Consider the following 19,052-nt stretch of genomic DNA (forward strand, 5'->3'; position numbering starts at 1 on the left):
CTATACAGCAGGAAGAGACCTTCTGTCTCCAACCCCCTGATATTCTAGTCTAGGTTAGGACAACAGAATGTAACCTGGTTAAGATTTTCACCTGTATGCAATAACCTGTTGATCTATGACCAAGAGTAACCCCAAATGGGAAGAGTTTAGAGCATGCCTTTCTTCATTGGACAGTGAAAACAAAGAGATTCGTCCAACAGGTCACCATGCCAACAAAGAGCCAATAAGGATGGGTTTTACTCACGAGAGTGAAAAGTAACCACCCCTGTGGCGGGAGAATCAAAACCGATGTTCGATCTTCATTCTGGGCGAATATTTTGTGGAAGCTCGAGGGTTAAGCAAATATTTGACCGCTGCAGTATAATTCATGTATCTTGACATTTTCTATTAATAAATCTTTGTGCTAAATTTCCATTCGGACTGAAGCCTCGTCCTTCTTCAGAGATTCTGATACACGTAAAATTCTTAAAAATAGTGGTCTCTGAATTTTTCCCCCCCGGAGCTGTACTCGCAGCGTTACATTACAAAAACAAGGACCACTCTGGTAGTCACAACAGGCACCAAGCACGTAGGACAATTCTCACCTGGGTACTGGATGATAGGGTTAGCCCCGGCTCTGGTTTCTCTATGCAGGCAGGCAGGCATCCCTGGCTCGGCCCTACTCTGCTCACGGGGAAGGAACAGATCAAGGGTTCAGTGGTCTCTTAATTTTTTCCCCAGGAGCTTTTTATCATCATGTATAATGATTGTAATGACGTTGTTTAATATTAGGACTTTTGTGCAACATGGTATTGTTAGCTGAGAGTTGATGATCATGTAGCCCATTTGATTTAAAATGGGATAGTCATTTCGGCAGAATATGTTATGGTAGTGTGATAAAGACCGGTTTGGTCTGTTTTAATGTGTCGCTGTTATCCATATGTAGCTTATGCTATTTCAGCAGCATGTAGCTGTTAGCCAGCATGGTGCTAGGCACGATTGCATTATTTCGCAAGTATTTAAAATGCCTATATATAGCTATATGTTTGTGTTCACATTTGCGATGCAAACCGATAGCTGATAAATTGGCACTGGTATTTCAGTCAATGAAGTGGGGTCAATATTACAGTCAGTGAAGCACGTGTCTGCTATGATAGCTAGCAGGTACAATTTTAGCATGTTTAGCTTCTTGCTAGCTGTGCATTGTTAAGTTTGCATTTTGGCAAGTTTGGTCTCATGTGTAGTGTCTATCTGCCATCCTCTTTATAATGAAAATCAAGCTTCGGCATTTTAATCACTGTTTAAGTCGGTTCAGACAACTAATGGGTATTGGCGCCTGTTTGAATGTAAAGTACGGGTTTATCTGCTAATGGTTGCTACCGACCATTACCTTGAAACCATTCAGCAAATACACAGTACATATGGTGATTTAACATCACCGCTCATTTTACACACAGTTTAAAATGAGCGGCTAGTAATGAGTGAAAATTACTAGCTAGCTAGCTACGTTTTTCATGCTGGTTTTGAGCGGTATGCACCCCCACTAACCTAGAAAATTGTTTTAAAACAGTAACATTAGCTAGCTAGCTAATACGGAGGAATACTCCATGCAGGGAGTCAGAGAAAGAGGGACAGTCACTGCAGCGTTAGCTAACGTTAGCTTCTTGTTTCATCTGGGGTCTAATAAACAGTCTAGTTTGTAGCAATGAAACAGACAACACCACTATTCAACAATGTTTTTATTTAAGTACAACATTAGAAATTATAACTTTTACACACCTGATCAACATGTCTTTCTGAAATATCTCTTTTAGAACAAAAATGAATAGAAAGACTGTGCCGGTCTCCTTATCAACCTTAAGACGAACTGCTATATCCATTTTGGTAAGCCCTGAACATCTCTACCTTGCTGACTATGCCGGAAAAATGCTAAAATCTTTTGTAAACCATTTTGGTGAGCTGTAAGGGACAGACCAGATTGTGTACACTGTCCACTGTCTGGTCCACCTGGCAGACGAGGTGAAGAGGCATGGCTGTCTGTCTTCAGCAACAACACCCCAACAGATTCTGCCAAAAAAATGCAACAGTATTCTACGGTTGAGCTGAAGTTCTACTTGACCATTATGACCTGTACTTTTTCCTTCCTTATAGTTCTTCCCACCTTGGGGCACCATTCAGGTTAACTTTCAGCCCATCTTACTTGCTTATTTGTATACATTGTACGCCTATACTTGTGCATGCTTTAGTCCATGTTATTCCTTTTTTGAGGATGAATAAAAAAAGGACCGTGCACCGTGACGTCGCCCGGTATGGCGCAGCCGGGGCCCCACCCTGGAGCCAGGCCCGGGGTTGGGGCTCGTATGCGAGCGCCTGGTGGCCGGGCCTTCCCCCATGGGGCCCGGCCGGGCTCAGCCCGAACGGGCGACGTGGGGCCGCCCTCCCGTGGGCTCACCACCCACAGGAGGGACCATAAGGGGCCGGTGCGAAGAGGATCGGGTGGCGGTCGAAGGCAGGGGCCTAGACAACCTGATCTCTGGACACGGAAACTAGCTCTAGGGACGTGGAATGTCACCTCGCTGGCGGGGAAGGAGCCTGAGTTAGTGCGTGAGGTTGAGAGGTTCCGATTAGAGGTAGTCGGGATCACCTCTACGCACGGCTTGGGCTCTGGAACCACACTCCTTGAGTGAGGATGGACTCTTCACCACTCTGGAGTTGCCCATGGTGAGAGGCGGCGGGCTGGTGTGGGTTTGCTTATAGCTCCCCAGCTCTGCCGCCATGTGTTGGAGTTTACCCCGGTGAACGAGAGGGTCGTTTCCCTGCGCCTACGGGTCGGGGATAGGTCTCTCACTGTTGTTTGTGCCTACGGGCCGAACCGCAGTGCAGAGTACCCGACCTTCTTGGAGTCTCTGGGAGGGGTGCTGGAAAGTGCTCCGACTGGGGACTCTATTGTTCTACTGGGGGACTTCAACGCCCACGTGGGCAACGACAGTGACACCTGGAGGGGCGTGATTGGGAGGAACGGCCCCCCTGATCTGAACCCGAGTGGTGTTCAGTTATTGGACTTCTGTGCTAGTCACAGTTTGTCCATAACGAACACCATGTTCAAGCATAAGGGTGTCCATCAGTGCACGTGGCACCAGGACACCCTAGGCCGCAGGTCGATGATCGACTTTGTTGTCGTCTCATCTGACCTACGGTCGTATGTCTTGGACACTCGGGTGAAGAGAGGGGCGGAGCTGTCAACTGATCACCACCTGGTGGTGAGTTGGATCCGATGGCGGGGGAGGAAGCTGGACAGACTCGGCAGACCCAAGCGTACTGTAAGGGTCTGCTGGGAACGTCTGGCCGAGTCTCCTGTCAGAGAGATCTTTAACTCCCACCTCCGGCAGAGCTTCGACTGGATCCCGAGGGAGGCTGGAGATATTGAGTCCGAGTGGACCATGTTCTCCACCGCCATTGTCGAAGCGGCCGCTCGGAGCTGTGGCCGTAAGGTCTCCGGTGCCTGTCGAGGCGGCAATCCCCGAACCCGGTGGTGGACACCGGAAGTAAGGGATGCCGTCAAGCTGAAGAAGGAGTCCTATCAGGCCTGGTTGGCTTGTGGGACTCCTGACGCAGCTGACGGGTACCGACAGGCCAAGCGGGCTGCAGCCCGGGTGGTTGTGGAGGCAAAAACTCGGGCCTGGGAGGAGTTCGGTGAGGCCATGGAGAAGGACTATCGGCTGGCCTCGAAGAGATTCTGGCAAACCATCCGGCGCCTCAGGAGAGGGAAACAGTGCCCTACCAACGCTGTTTACAGTAGAGGTGGGCAGCTGTTGACCTCAACTGAGGATGTCGTCGGGCGGTGGAAGGAGTACTTCGAGGATCTCCTCAATCCCGCTGTCACTTCTTCCATTGAGGAAGCAGAGGATGAGGGCTCAGAGGTGGACTCGTCCATCACCCGGGCTGAAGTCACTGAGGTGGTCAAGAAACTCCTCGGTGGCAAGGCACCGGGGGTGGATGAGATCCGCCCTGAGTACCTCAAGTCTCTGGATGTTGTGGGGCTGTCTTGGTTGACACGCCTGTGCAACATCGCGTGGCAGTCGGGGACAGTGCCTCTGGGATGGCAGACCGGGGTGGTGGTCCCTCTTTTTAAGAAGGGGGACCGGAGGGTGTGTTCCAACTATAGGGGGATCACACTTCTCAGCCTCCCCGGGAAAGTCTATGCCAGGGTTCTGGAGAGGAGAATAAGGCCGATAGTAGAACCTCGGATTCAGGAGGAACAGTGTGGTTTTCGTCCGGGCCGTGGAACACTGGACCAGCTCTATACCCTCTACGGGGTGTTGGAGGGTTCATGGGAGTTTGCCCAACCAATCCACATGTGTTTTGTGGATTTGGAGAAGGCTTTCGACTGTGTCCCTCGCGGCATCTTGTGGAGGGTGCTTGGGGAATATGGGGTCCTGGGTCCTTTGCTAAGGGCTGTCAGGTCCCTGTACAACCGAAGCTGGAGCTTGGTCCGCATTGCCGGCAGTAAGTCAGACTTGTTCCCAGTGCATGTTGGACTCCGGCAGGGCTGCCCTTTGTCACCGGTTCTGTTCGTAATTTTTATGGACAGAATTTCTAGGCGCAGCCAGGGGCCGGAGGGTGTCAGGTTTGGGGACCACACAATTTCGTCTCTGCTCTTTGCAGATGATGTTGTCGTGTTGGCCCCTTCTAACCAGGACCTTCAGCATGCGCTGGGACGGTTTGCAGCCGAGTGTGAAGCGGTGGGGATGAAAATCAGTACCTCCAAATCCGAGGCCATGGTCCTCAGTCGGAAAAGGGTGGCTTGCCCACTTCAGGTTGGTGGAGAGTGCCTGCCTCAAGTGGAGGAGTTTAAGTATCTAGGGGTCTTGTTCACGAGTGAGGGAAGGATGGAACGGGAGATTGACAGACGGACCGGTGCAGCTTCTGCAGTAATGCAGTCGATGTATCGGTCTGTCGTGGTGAAGAAAGAGCTGAGCCGCAAGGCGAAGCTCTCGATTTACCAGTCAATCTACGTTCCTACTCTCACCTATGGTCATGAGCTTTGGGTCATGACCGAAAGGACAAGATCCCGGATACAGGCGGCCGAAATGAGCTTTCTCCGCAGGGTGGCCGGGCGATCCCTTAGAGATAGGGTGAGAAGCTCGGTCACCCGGGAGGAGCTCAGAGTAGAGCCGCTGCTCCTCCACATCGAGAGGGGTCAGCTGAGGTGGCTTGGGCATCTTTTTCGGATGCCTCCGGAACGCCTTCCTGGGAAGGTGTTCCGGTCCCGTCCCACCGGGAGGAGACCCCGGGGAAGACCTAGGACACGCTGGAGGGACTATGTCTCCCGGCTGGCCTGGGAACGCCTCGGTGTCCCCCCGGAAGAGCTAGAGGAAGTGTCTGGGGAGAGGGAAGTCTGGGCATCCCTGCTTAGACTGCTGCCCCCGCGACCCGGCCCCGGATAAGCGGAAGAAGATGGTATGGTAATAAATACCCTTTTTCTTTCTTTCAACATTAAGAATGCCTTTTCATTTAATTTCAAGCAAGCGAGGACATTGTGTCAGATCTGAAAGGAACCCAAACGCAGACCGTTTGAGTGCGGTGCAAAAATCAATTTAATATGAGAGGGTAGTGGGCAAGCAGAGGTTCGGTACACGGGCGGGCGGCAGAGGTACAGGCAGGGAGTAGGCAGACCAGTCTTGGACAGGCAGGAGGTTGGCTCACGGGCTGGAGGCAGAGGTACAGACAGGGAGTAGGCAGAGCAGTCTTGGACAGGCAGGAGGTCGGTACACGGGCTGGCGAAGGTTGTCAGGAAGATTCCTATAAGCACAGGGAGACAAGGTTAATGGGATCGACAAGCAAAGCTATCTCAGGGATTTAGTCGTGAGCCGTGACACATACGAATGTGGATCAACGATCCGGCAGGGACGGGTCGTCAGGGCTCCTCAGATATACAGCCGGTGATGAGCCAAGCGGGAACAGGTGTGTGATTGGGTATAGGGAACAGCTGGTACCAGCTCTATTCAAAAGAGTGACGCCACGCCCCTTAATGCGAGGGCATGACACATTGCTGTTGTGCCAGTTGACTGGTATGATGACGGGATGGTGTACTGGCCCAGCTTTAAGAGCACTGAACGTGTGAAACGGCCAGCTGCTAACGAGGAGAAGCATGAGCCAAACTGGCCAAGATATGACGTAAAGGTCATTTCATAAAATTCATAAAATTATTGTTTAAAAATAATTTCGTGGTTGCTTCTCCTTATGCTTGGAATAACCTATTCTTTCTATTTTCTAAAAATGCACATGAAATTGTCTTTGCCTTGCATTATTAAAATGTTCAATTTATATCTGTGGATGCTATTCTTGGCTAGGTCTCTCTTAAGAGATATTGTGTTCTCAACGAGACCAACCTGGTTAAATAAACATAATAATAATATTGACACTAACAATTATCATCATCAATATTCTGTGCAGCTCTACAGCTAATTTGAAACTCATGTTCATTTTAACATTTTAAATTTTAGACAACTACAAAGACGCCATCAGGCTAATGAATCAATATCAGACTGGCTGCAACACCTCTGAGCTACAGTCTGGGGCAGAGCAGGAGGGTGAGCTGCCAGAGAAACGAGTCAGGAAGCCAATGTAAGTGGGTTTGGTCTTGTTTTTGTTATGTTTCTACAGTAATAGGAAGGTTATTTCCTGTAGCATAAAAAAAAAGTATATTTGGCAATTTTGGGATTGCAATAACCAAAATGATATGGTTACTTAACAGCCATCGTTTTCGGGACTGATGAGAATGAAGAAGAGACTGAAATGAGGATAAACACTGAAACGTGATATTTTATACACTACATTTTAGCTATATTTCATGTGTTTCAACAGCGGCTGAGGTCCACATCCTTAGCCTGCTGGAGACCATTAAACAACAACAAGACCAGCTTGTGGCAAATGTGAACTACCTCAGAAGCAGGCTGAACAGCAACCCAGGGGCCAGATGTTGAGATGTTGAGATATCCAGTTTCCAACAATTGGAGGCAGTGGAGGCATTTGAAATGTTTTTAAATCTATGTAGGACCCTACCAAACTTAAAACATTACACAACCACACTGATACAATTGTGCTCTGATCAAATAACCATTTAATACCACTGATATTGTTTGGTCTTTTTTAAACATCCGATAGCGAAAGGTGCGGCAAACCTAACCCTGATCACAAATTCATAGTTTACCCACCTCTTATTTTAACCACTACAACCCTGTTTATAACTTTATAATAATTTATAGTTTATTTTTTTATTTAATCTCCTTAATACCTTTCTCATATATTGTATTGTGTAAGCATACTTGGCTTTGGATGCCACATACCATAAACATATCTGTCTGTTTGATTACAGGTGCTGTGAGGAAAAACAGTGACACAGTCAGCCACGGACGCAGAGGTCACCAAGCACGCAATCAGGTGGTTCAACCTGGCAGTGGATCGGGCAACGAGGAGACGTATCCCGCCTCAAGCCACACAAACAGAGTAATAGGAGAAATAAGCAATAAACAATATTTTTATTGAACTTCTTGTCGTTCACCAGTTATTCATTTTCTGATATTTTAGCTGTGCATTTCATTGAAGTTTTAGCCTGATGGATAAAATATTTTATGTCTGCACCGACCTAGGCCTATAAAGCACTAAATTAAGTTTTCACCACAAAATGAATATAAAGTAGCTTAGCCAACGTAGGCTACTTAACAAAAACAGAATAGGAAGAACTTATTACTTTCCATAAATGTAAATGACAATTTTATATTTCCATTGAGTAGTGATTACTTTTGTACAGTAAATTGATGTCTTGACTTGAACCTTTTCTGTTAGGCCTATTGACAATATTGTTAGGTTAAAAATACAAGGCAATGCAGATTTAAGATTAGGACTTTATTGCTGTAGTAACCTAGACTAGGCCTAGTGATAGAAATCCTATGGTTTAGTTTATCCTATTTTATCCTACAGCAAGAACAGAGGGGATTTTGAAAATGAGAAAACAGGTTCAAAACGGACCCGGGCCAGATGAACCAGGAATTTTACGAGTCCATTACGGGTCCGCGGCGTATGTATGTATCAATCTGTGGGTCCCGCCTTCGTTGCGGATCCGTCACTGCGCGCAAGTGGACGCCGATACGGGTCCGCTTCGCTGGTCCGTTCCGGAAGCTGCAATACCTCTGCGGCGGATTTGCCGCGGAGTCCTTTTGCTGTGTGGGTAAGACAATAAAACAAGTAGCACTCACATCTTTAGTAGCCAGCTGGCTAGCGCGGCCTACATGCTAACGGGTTAGTGAAAGCCATAGCCCAGATAACAAAAATCATGCGGCCCAGATCTGGCCCAGATCCTTCATAAGTTCTGGGCCAGATCTGTAAAACGGACCTGGGCCGGTGTCCTTTAGCACAACGGGCCAATGCCGGTGCAGATCCGGTTTTCACATCTGGGCCGGCACTGGCCCAGCTCCAGAACGGATGAGAATTATTTTATAGTCATTTGGCCCAAAGGTGGGCCAGATACTGGATCCGAGTCTCCGAGATACTCTGGGCCACATCTGGACTGGCACTGGGCCAGCTCCATTTATTAGTTCTGGCCCGGATTCACACCACCTCTGGCCTCATAATACCACAAAACAAACCATATACAAAAATACAGATTTTTTTTCAGTTTAAAGGGATAGTTTAATTTTTTTTAGATGTTGTGCATGATTCAGCTTGTGCTATGGGTCCTAGTAATAGATATCAGTGAAGGTATACCATTTCTGTCTGAGAAGCCAAAGGGTTAGTGGGATAGTTTCAACCACAGAACTTATGTCAGGCGCTAATGCCCATGCACTGTTACAATTATAGGATGGAAGTCTGCTACTAACAGTTACTTTCATTCTCAATTATTTTGTTGATTTTTGTTTCTATTAACTGACTGGTCTATATAATGTATAACAAATATTATGACTTGTATTTACCAAGGTACACTAAAGCTGATGATACACGGAGCAACTTTTAGAGCAATTGTACTGGGCAACGTTGCCGTCAATGGTAATGAGTAAATATTACTACCGTAATCCCCTTCCCCCACCATCTTAAGACTTCTTGTTTTGATAGAACAGATGAGTGACACATTTTAAATTTTATTTAAAATGTCTGAGATAAAAAGACAGGACAGAAACACATTTTACAGCTCATTTCTGTCTTTAACAACTGTAGGAATAAGAAACTTCTTGTAGGAACAATTACAGGACAACTGTAGGAATAAGAAACTTCTTTACTACCACATACCTATGACACAGGTGTTATTTTTTTTGTTATTTTTTAAATTAAAGCAGAAAAAAAAGCTAAAGCCAGCAGAGAAACGAGATTCTACGGCCTAAACACACAAGATGTAACGTTTTAATTAGCAATAAGTTTGTCTTAATAGATAATACCTGCCAGCCATTTCGATTTTAACCATTTTCCATGACCATGGTATAAATAACAAAGGTTTTATAGCCAAAATACAATATCCAACTCTAGTCATATGAAACCCAGAAAAAACTGCAAAATGTTCATACGCGTTCTTTGGTGGCTTTACAGGAAACATTGATGAGGCAAGTGAAGTGGGAATGCCACAACTCTCACATAACACCCAACAAATCATCAGTGGTGGAAGAGTGGGGGATGGCCGATGCGTTCATTTCTGCAAAGTATAAAAGAATGTTCAGTTAAAAAAGATCAGTGATGCTGTTTTTAAATGCTACATTGCTTGTCAGCACCCAGTCACAAATGTGCTCTGATTAATTTGGCATTCACTTAACAAGGGCTCGAACAATTCAATTTAGTATTGAATACTAAATTGCATCCATGCAAAGCTTCGTTTAATCCATATAACTATATAGAACACTGTTTTGCATGGACATTTATTACTGTCGCACATCGCGCTTATGCTGTGAACACAACGTAATTATGATGGCGCTGTTTGCAAAGTGGAGGAAGAGAGAGAAAATAGGGAGGGGCGAAGAAGAAAGTGTCTAAAGTATGGGATTATTTCAAGCTAAAAGAAAACAACAACTCAGTAATGTTGCAGTCCGTCCACCGTAAAACAAAATTTATGTCGCCTCGGCAACATCCCAACGGCACCTGACCAGAAAGCACCCGGTGTTCTGCCAGCGGACCACAGCCCCACCAACAAGCAAGTTTCTTACCACGGTTAATGAATGGCCTCTCTGGCCATGGCACGTTCTTTGCGGCCACCTCCACGGTCAGAGGCCAGGTTGAACCAGCGGATGGCGTGCTGGTTAATATAGTTGTCCAATGCGCTGCTAGCAGGTTGGTTCTTCCGTGCAGCCTCTGTTAAGAGAGAAAGTCAATTGGTTGATGAGCCGTCATTAACAGAAATTCTGAAAATTACCTCTAAGTCAAGCCAATAACCCACTGTTTTGAGAAATGCTTTAGATGTTGCCCATGATTACTATTGATGGTGTGGTAGTAGACCTAATTTTCTGTAGCCTTTCATTTAGTAACTCAAAACAAATTAATAACTAATCACATCTAGATTGTATTGGATCATCCTTAAATCTCAGTGCATCTTATCATTTTAAATTTATCTGTGTGGATTCTGTATCAGGTCATGGATAGGCATTGGCGGGTACCGGTTTCATGGTTTCCCACGGTATGAAAAAGTAAAGGTTACAAAACCACAATTTTTACCGTTGCTATGTTATTAATCTGCCAAAGATGTAAAGTACAGGAATCCCGCAGCGTAGAGTAACACGGCCCTCCCCCTCTGTCAGTGGCCTGTGTAGGATGGCCGAAGGAGAGGAACCCCTCAACATTTCCCCAGTATGTCCAGGCAGAGGACATTTAGGGGAATCACGTTTTCTGACAGCTCTTTCAGAGGTGTGTCAAACAGGCTACAGACTCTTTTTAATGTTGTTCAGAAATTTTCAAACTAAAAGCTCTCAATTCAACTCCAAGTAAAGCATTACGTGATTATCCGGTGCTGTCATGACTGCAATCTATTTCAGCACCGCTATCAAAGTATTTTTAATTTTTTTTTGGCTTTAAAGTTGCATCCCTTATATCTAAGAATTCATCCATCCATCGTCAACCACTTATCCTGCGTACAGGGTCGCGGGGGGCTGGAGCCAATCCCAGTTTATGTTGGGCGAAAGGCGGGGTACACCCTGACAGTCCATCGCAGGGCCACACATAGAAGAACAACCACTCACACTCATATCTAAGGATTTAGGGACACCAATTAACCTAGCCTGCATGCCAGAGAGAACCTACACAGACACGGGGAGAACATGCAAACTCCACACAGAAAGGCCGGGGCATATATTGATCAGTAAGTATTTTAGTATACGTATTGTAGTATATGTAGAGGTGACTAGTAGATGAGAACAATTAAATATATATATATATATTTAATTGTGTATATATATCTATATATATATCTATATCTATATCTATATATCTATATATATCTATATAGATATATATATCTATATCTATATATAAATATATATATATATATATATACACAATTAAATATATATATATATTTAATTGTTCTCATCTACTAGTCACCTCTACATATACTACAATACGTATACTAAAATACTTACTGATCAACAGAGTTTGTGTCAGCATTTCTTTAAAACCTCTTTTCCCGTTTACTCCTTTCCAATTAATCTGTTTGGCCACTGTGTTTGAGAAAATCCTTGAAAGTATATTCCAAGTTACTGTTTTGGAGTTCTGTCCTCCCACAGCACCTAGAGCCGAAATCTGACAATACAGAAAAGCATTTCAGATCAACAGAGACAATTGCGCAAATTGTATGTCGGTTTACTAAATCATGAAACAAACAGTACAGTAAACAACAGTTTAGCTTTGAATAAATGGGTTACAACATTAAACTCTATCAATACAAACAAAATGTTCTCTTTTTTCTTGTTTTCAAATAAAGTCAATATACCACCTGGCCCTACATTGTTACCATACCATGTTTTGCTTAGCATGCGAGTTTCTTGCATCTTTAAGCCACTCCTCCAACTCCTCCACTTCAGACATGGTGGCCAGCGGAACACTGACATTCTGAGGCATCTCAGCCATAGGAGTTTCCGTTCCCATTCTTGCAGCAATGTTATTTACAGCAGCAGCCAGCTGCATTTGCTGCTCCTTGATATGTTCCAGCAAAGTTAGAATGTGCAGCTCAGCCGCTACAAAAGGAGTTAAGAAACAATTATATTAAAAGTGCTGTTACATGAAAAATATGTTTTTTCATGTAACAGCACTTACAGCCGTCCGCTATTTACATGTCCGCTCTGGTTTAATCATTTCAGACACGCAGACTATAACTGCAGACAGGCGGCTGGCAGAAATATTTAGAATACAATCAGTTTAATGGCTCACTACCGTTAGCACTCCTCCACGGCATTAGCTTTGTGGCTCATTTAGCAACGGGCAGCTACCTGCTGTAACGTTACCTGATTGTAGAGAATATTTAGAAGTGATAGGGACAACTAGGGACAAATGGGGACCATTCACTAGAACTACCACACTGTTTCAGATTAAATCTACAGTTAATTTACGTCTGTCAGCAGCTAGCTTTAAACACCCAGCTACCGTAACATTAAACTGCTGTTTGCCTCTGGTGGGCAAACTATGCAACACCCATGACATGAGTGAATGATCTGAGTCTGTTTCTCTTTTAATAGTCATATATCTGCCGTTATAAATGGCCGATGCCAATGAAATTAGCTCAAATCGGTCGGCTCTAATACACACACACACAGTATATATCGTATCCTTCTATAAGTATTTTTTTAAATAGCTCTTATTTAAACCATGTATACGGTCACAGAGTTAAAAAATATATATATTTTACCAGAGCAAGGAACAGGTCCAGTGCCAGTCCTCCCCAGTCTAAAAGTGGGGACAAAACAATGGCCTTGATAGTCATTTGTGAGAGGAGTGGCAGTGATCCGGCGCCTAGGACTTGAGGGCATGCGAGACGTAGGGGTAGGAACAAGTGCCACTGGAGCTGAGGAGAGGTAGATTGAACATATTACTTTTGCTAACAGGTGAGTACTTTGATGAGAAAAGCTTAACAAAAATACTCTATTGTGGTACCTGTGTAACTACCACGATCACATTGCCTCAGATCAGGCAGAGGTCCAGCAGAAATCTGGCATGGAGGACTTGAAGGCATGCAAAGTGGAGGGACGGGAACAAGTGGTGCAGCCGCTGAGGAGAAGGCATTTGACAATTTCATTATTAGGGTCCAAGCACTGACAACATATTTTAAAACAGCCCTTGTTATCTTATAGAAGAAAATTTGCAGCATACGTATATTTGAAGAAAAAAAGAGACATTCAGAGGCAGATCAATGAACGTAGTAGAAGAAAGTAGAAAGTAGGTGTAAGAAAAGGTGTTACTCAGGATTTCTGCAGGGTTTAGTCAGTCAAATTTAAGACCTTTTAAGACCTTTTTATGACCATTATGATTTAAATTTATGACCTACACGAATTACGAAAAATAACTTCCTTTCAAAAGTCTTTTTTTTTATTGACTTTCATTAAAAGTAATAAGTTTCATTATTTAAAGATTCCATTTTCTTAAGAGTAACAAACTGAAGGCTCCCTTTTCAATAACACAGGAACAACACTTAACAATTATCACGATAATATTTCAGTCAATATCCATAATTATCACGATAAATGTCAAATCTTTATTTCTTTCAAGTTTAAAGGCAGAGTTTTGCTCCTAACTGAAAGTTGTAGAAACCAGAGCGTTAATTGTGGTTTTAAACTACTTTATATTGTCAGAACATATCATGACAAACACTTGCCAAACAGGAGAACATTTACCAAATCTGAGGTAGAAAATTGAAACATTTGTCATTTTTCCTTAACAAAATTAATATCTTTATTGGAAAATTTATTTCTTTTTAAATATTATCGAACATTTATCGAACTCTTGATATCGTTTTAGTCAAAGTTGCTCTTCTATCAGCTTGAATCAGTCGGCCCATTTTCCTCTGACCTCTAGCATCAACAAGGCATTTTCGCCCACAGGACTGCCGCATACTGGATGTTTTTCCCTTTTCACACAATTCTTTGTAAACCCTAGAAATGGTTGTGCGTGAAAATACCAGTAACTGAGCAGATTGTGAAATACTCAGACCGGCCCGTCTGGCACCAACAACCATGCCACACTCAAAATTGTTTAAATCACCTTTCTTTCCCATTGTGACATTCAGTTTGGAGTTCAGGAGATTGTCTTGACCAGGACCTCACCCCTAAATGCATTGAAGCAACTGCCATGTGATTGGTTGATTAGATAATTGCATTAATGAGAAACTGAACAGGTGTTCCTAATAATCCTTTAAGTGAGTGTATATCAATTGTAAGTCACTTTGGATAAAAGCGTCAGCTAAATGAATAAATGTAAATGATACTTCATAACCAGGGGTTGAATGATACTACTGCAGAACAAGAACATACCAGTGGAATGAAGAAGTTCAGCATGATTCGGATCTGGCAGAGGTCTAGCTGAGAAGATAGGAGTCGGTGGAGCAATATGTGGTGCTGGAGTGAGGGAGAGATAAGTGGGTCTTGTATTGTTCCTCTCCTCTGGCTCACTTTCAGAGTCCGTATCATCAAAGATGAGCCTAACAAACAAAGCAACCCCTCCAAGGCCAAGTTAACAATGTAGCATTTGCAAAAAATACTAAAACTAGTTAAGACAATCAAAAATTGCACCTGCAACCAACTTTAAAATGTGAGAAATGTTGTGCTAAATGTCAATACTCAAAATATTTAATTAGTCGACACTATTAGGTTGCACTAGGAATCAGTTACTTCTAAAGTGCATTTAAATGGAAGATGCAATACCATTTCTACCTTTACCATTTGACATTCAGTGCATATAGCTATCTTGCAATACTTCTTTGTGAGATCTCTGAATAATTGTATCTGACTGCAGTAAATGGTCTTTTGTTTTTAAATAATGTATACGTGCAAATACCAAACCTTGGCTTAATTATTCTTTTCCTAGCTACTACTACTTCTTGTTCGCCATCTGTATGTAACTCCTATGTATTACAGGTCAGCGAAGCCCTTAGCTTTTCTCTGGCTATTTGATAATCACCTGATCAGAATTGAGAAAAGATTAAATATTAGTTTATCTCTGGAAACTCACACCTCAGAAATTGGTGCTGTGTCCAAAATCACTGATAACAATAAAGTGCATTAATAAATAAATAAAACAGTGTGTGTGTTTGTGTTAAAAAATAAAAATATATTAAAAAATAAAATAAATATATACATTTAACCCAAGTGAGCAGTAAAGACAAAATGATACAGAGAATGTGTGTGACAGTGAGTGTGAAGTTGGCAGTTAGCTGTGAACGTAGCAATGTATGTGTGAGTGTAACGGTGAGAGTTAAGCAGTAAAGTTATAGCTGTGTAGTGTGTGTAAAGTTTAGGCTATGTGTCAGTGAACAAATGCCCCAACTCAAGACTCAAGCCAAGCTGATTTAAGTAAGTCCTGAATCCTGATGTTAGCAACAAGCTAAAGTGGCCCAGGCTCATTAACTTAAGGTGTGCTGATCTTTAAGGTCAATCAGCTATTCTCATTTTAGTGATAGGCAGCTCCCTCAAGTTATGCTCAGCTGAACTTAATGGGAGCTGTCCTGACAACCAGAGAGAACTATTGCTTATAGTTGTTAGACCAGATATTTGTAGCAATTGTCACTGTATATATAGAAAACTCAGGAAGTTATTTCTGCAAAAAAAAAAAAAAAACTTCTGTTTTCACATCTTTACTTTTTGCACCAAATTATAAAGAGTAGTATTGATTACTATCAGTATTGACAAGCAGTATCAGTATCAATAAAATCCTAACAAAACCCATCACTATGACAGGCTCTAACTTCAGTTTACAGTTACACACATATACAAACCCAGTTAGCAAGTATTTGATCATTTAATACTTAATAGGTAGAAAAGTTGTGGAAAAGGTACATTTTAGTGCATCCTTAACAGCTCTTCAGAGGGCTCGAACGTCATACATTTTCCAGTCTGATCCTGGCACCTCATGTTTTCGAACAGCTCTGTTGATGCGTTCATCGCTTTTATAGTTTGGCCACAAAGTCGCACCATCTTCAAACCACAAGTCTGATATAATATTTACAGTCTTGGACTCTGTGAATTCTGCAACTATATACATCTGAAAAGGAAAATGATGCAGATTTATGTTATTATCCTTAAGTTTTTTTTGTTATTTTAACCCCCCCTCTTTTAAATACTATCTGTGATCATTATAGCAGCACGTGCACCGCATGTGGAGTCTTGTTAACAACGTAACCTATCAGAACAAAACCAACCGGGTAGCTAATGAATTACATCTGCACTGGTGTGTTCACTGTCGTTTTATCTCGTGCTTGTAAAACATCTTTGCGTAGCGAGTCAATGGCTGAGCGAGTGAGAGCGAGAGAACGGCAGAAAGTGATGCGGAAAGCGAGTAATAAGTTGTCAGTCTGGAAGTAAATGTACAGAGTAGGTCACAGTGTGTCTGTTATTAAAAGTCTGTCTGTTGTTTCCACAACTACTGCAAAGTGAAGGCGGTTAGCACTAGCTAACATCTCCCTGACCTTCAGACTGAAGGCTGAGCAGGACTGGACGGGGCGGAGTCACGTCACTACACACGCAGTTTTTTAAGGGGAAAGTACATAAACACACACAATATTACCAGGGTTAAATAACCAAAATAACAGACATGCGGAAATTACGTCGGTTAGAGGCTCTGAATTTTTAGATATTCGTTAGGGATACTCACATCATTTCAATTGTGGAGTAGGTTGGTCTTCTTAATGTCTGTTTGTGTGTTAGTGTTAAGTCAGTCTTAAGTATTTTTGTCTCCCACTACTCAGCTCCTCAAACTCACTTCTAAGCCACCACCACACCTATGCCCTATCACTATGACTATGCAAAAAGGGCATGACAACAAACCTATCTTTATAAGGTAGGAGCACACACTTATGAGATATCTCTGATGCTTTGGCCACCTTAAATGGCCCTGTTGTTTGAGAGACAATAAATAGTTTGAGAAAATCTGAACTCAGGGGATAGCTGAAGAAATGTCCCATGTTTGTGAAAACTTTAAATACTACATGAATTTCTTCTGCTGTTTGAATTATGTTATATATACCACATATATCTTTGCCTATAGCAAAAACATTGTCACCTGTGGAAACTTTCATTTGCCATTTTTCTGTGTGTAGCTCTCTGTACTGTGCTTCTGCCTGAAGGCCATCAGGAACAGGTCCAACATAATGTTGCTTTTTTAAACCCTTACAAGGCAACTCAATGCTGCAAATATTTTGAACTTCTGATAACCTTCTTATTATCTTCTTATTATCTGAGTGGAAATCTAACAAAGTGGAAATTCCGGCTTTCTTACAAACCTCTTCAGTTTATGGAGGTAATTCTCATACGGAAAGGCAGAGATAGAGTCCAAACAACCATGTAGTTGTACATCTGCAGATAAGTGGACCAAAGCATGCACATTATACACAAATGCATCTCTGCCGTACAGCTCCCCAAAGTGACTTACAAACATGGTGAGCAAAGTGTTTGCATAATTACTATACACCAAGCAGAGCTTTGGACTGACAAGGATGCAAATACCTGTATATAACAACATAAAGTTGTTATATACATTACTGTCTACACATGGTGCCAGAACAACAGGGCCTGTATACAAGAGAAATTGTCTTAACTCAGTTGCTTTCCAACGATCTAGCTCTCTGAGGGATCTTGGTTTCCTTGCAAACTCTGCTGGAATATACGAACGCATGTGAGTTAGACTTTCTGAAATCCTGTCAACAAGACTAGAGGACAAACGAAACTTCAAAGGGCCCCTCATCCAAATGTTTAACAATCGACACATTACACCTAAACATGCAAGGTGCATGTAATCTAGGGGGAACTGAGTTATCATACCAAAATCTAAGTCAGAAAATCCATGTGGTCCTCTATGATGATGGCCCTCATCAGCCCTCTCTGAAAATGATGAGTCAGTCCGTAACATGTAATCATTAATGGGGTATGTCATTCGCTTGTTAATGTAAACACCTGGCTGGCAACATTTATCACATCCATGGTATCCATTGTGAGCCTTTGTGTTTTTTACAAATGCCCTAGCAGGTGTATCACACACCACAGAATCCAGTTTGATGAAGACCCTTTTCCCTTTGAAATCAAATCCTCTCTGCAGCTGCTGTAGCTCATGTGTGAAGTCTTGCAAAAATTCATTGGCAGCATTTGGTTTTTTTACACCACAAAAAATGCCAATAACAACAGGTTCCTTCATTGGAACGCTTAAAAGAAGTCCTAAAATAGGCCACAACTGCATATTTGTGCTTTTAAAAAGTGGTAACCCATCAATATTAACCTGCAGCCTAAATGTAAAGCCATCAGCAACACTGACAATCAGTTGAGTTAAGGTGTTATGAAGCGCTTTCAAGATACCTCTATAATAATACAACCCACCACATTTTTCTTGGATTCTATAGTCCATTTTGGTTTTGAGAATAGTCCTAGCATCTTTGTGCAGTTCTGGGTGGTACACCCTCAACAAACTAAGAAGAGCTGTGAGCGCTACTAAAGAAACACTGAACTGGATAGCCCAACTGGCCAAGCTGTCCAAAAGGTTCACATGCTCATTTAATTCTTCTGCATCAGACTCTGAAACAAGTTTTCCCTCTGCCCATTCTATGTCTGTGTGGCCATCTGAATTGTCAGAGTCACTTGAGTCACAGTCGTTGTTCTCATCAGCCTCACTGGTGGTGCGAGAATCATTGTTGCCATCAGCCTCACTGGTGGTGTGACAGTCATTGTTGCTATCGTTGTCATTGGTGTTGTGACAGGTGTCTGCTTTGTTTGCTCTGATGTTAACTGACAGTCTTCAGCAATTTCAAGTGAAAAACGGGCCCTCCGCCTGACTCCAGAGCTTGTTAATAGAGGTTGACTCCTTTTCATCTTGTCTCTAAAAAAGATTTTTTGTGACAAAAAAAGAACGAA

At 42.9% G+C, this 19,052-nt stretch overlaps 1 protein-coding gene across 3 annotated transcripts; it reads right to left on the reverse strand.

Annotated features, from left to right (window-relative positions):
- Nucleotides 1–9,148: 9,148 nt before the first annotated feature.
- Nucleotides 9,149–17,930, reverse strand: LOC114829515. Of its 3 annotated transcripts, XM_034288149.1 has the most exons (9): nt 16,807–17,930; nt 16,040–16,668; nt 14,472–14,555; nt 13,099–13,212; nt 12,854–13,009; nt 11,968–12,185; nt 11,592–11,751; nt 10,167–10,311; nt 9,149–9,661 (listed from the first exon to the last, which is right to left on the reverse strand). In XM_034288149.1, the coding sequence occupies exons 2-8, from the start codon at nt 16,128–16,130 to the stop codon at nt 10,172–10,174; spliced, it is 963 nt and encodes a 320-aa protein (XP_034144040.1). In that variant the 5' UTR covers nt 16,131–16,668; nt 16,807–17,930; the 3' UTR covers nt 9,149–9,661; nt 10,167–10,171. The 3 variants fall into 3 exon arrangements, with proteins under 3 accessions (XP_034144040.1, XP_034144041.1, XP_034144042.1); XM_034288150.1 differs by lacking the exon at nt 11,592–11,751 and having other exon boundaries at nt 16,040–17,925; XM_034288151.1 differs by lacking the exons at nt 14,472–14,555; nt 16,040–16,668; nt 16,807–17,930 and adding an exon at nt 14,203–14,233.
- Between the last annotated feature and the right edge of the window lie 1,122 nt (nt 17,931–19,052).

This window comes from Esox lucius, chromosome 19, assembly GCF_011004845.1.
Source record: "Esox lucius isolate fEsoLuc1 chromosome 19, fEsoLuc1.pri, whole genome shotgun sequence".
Lineage (NCBI taxonomy): Eukaryota > Metazoa > Chordata > Actinopteri > Esociformes > Esocidae > Esox > Esox lucius.

Coding starts and splice junctions, on each gene's coding strand:
- LOC114829515 (XM_034288149.1), bottom strand. CDS start 16,130: ATGGTGCGACTTTGTGGCCAAACTATAAAAGCGATGAACGCATCAACA. Junction 13,010..13,098: donor TGATCGTGGTAGTTACACAG/GTACCACAATAG, acceptor ACCTCTCCTCAG/CTCCAGTGGCACTTGTTCCT. Junction 10,312..11,591: donor GACACAAACTCTGTTGATCA/GTAAGTATTTTA, acceptor CTCTCTTAACAG/AGGCTGCACGGAAGAACCAA.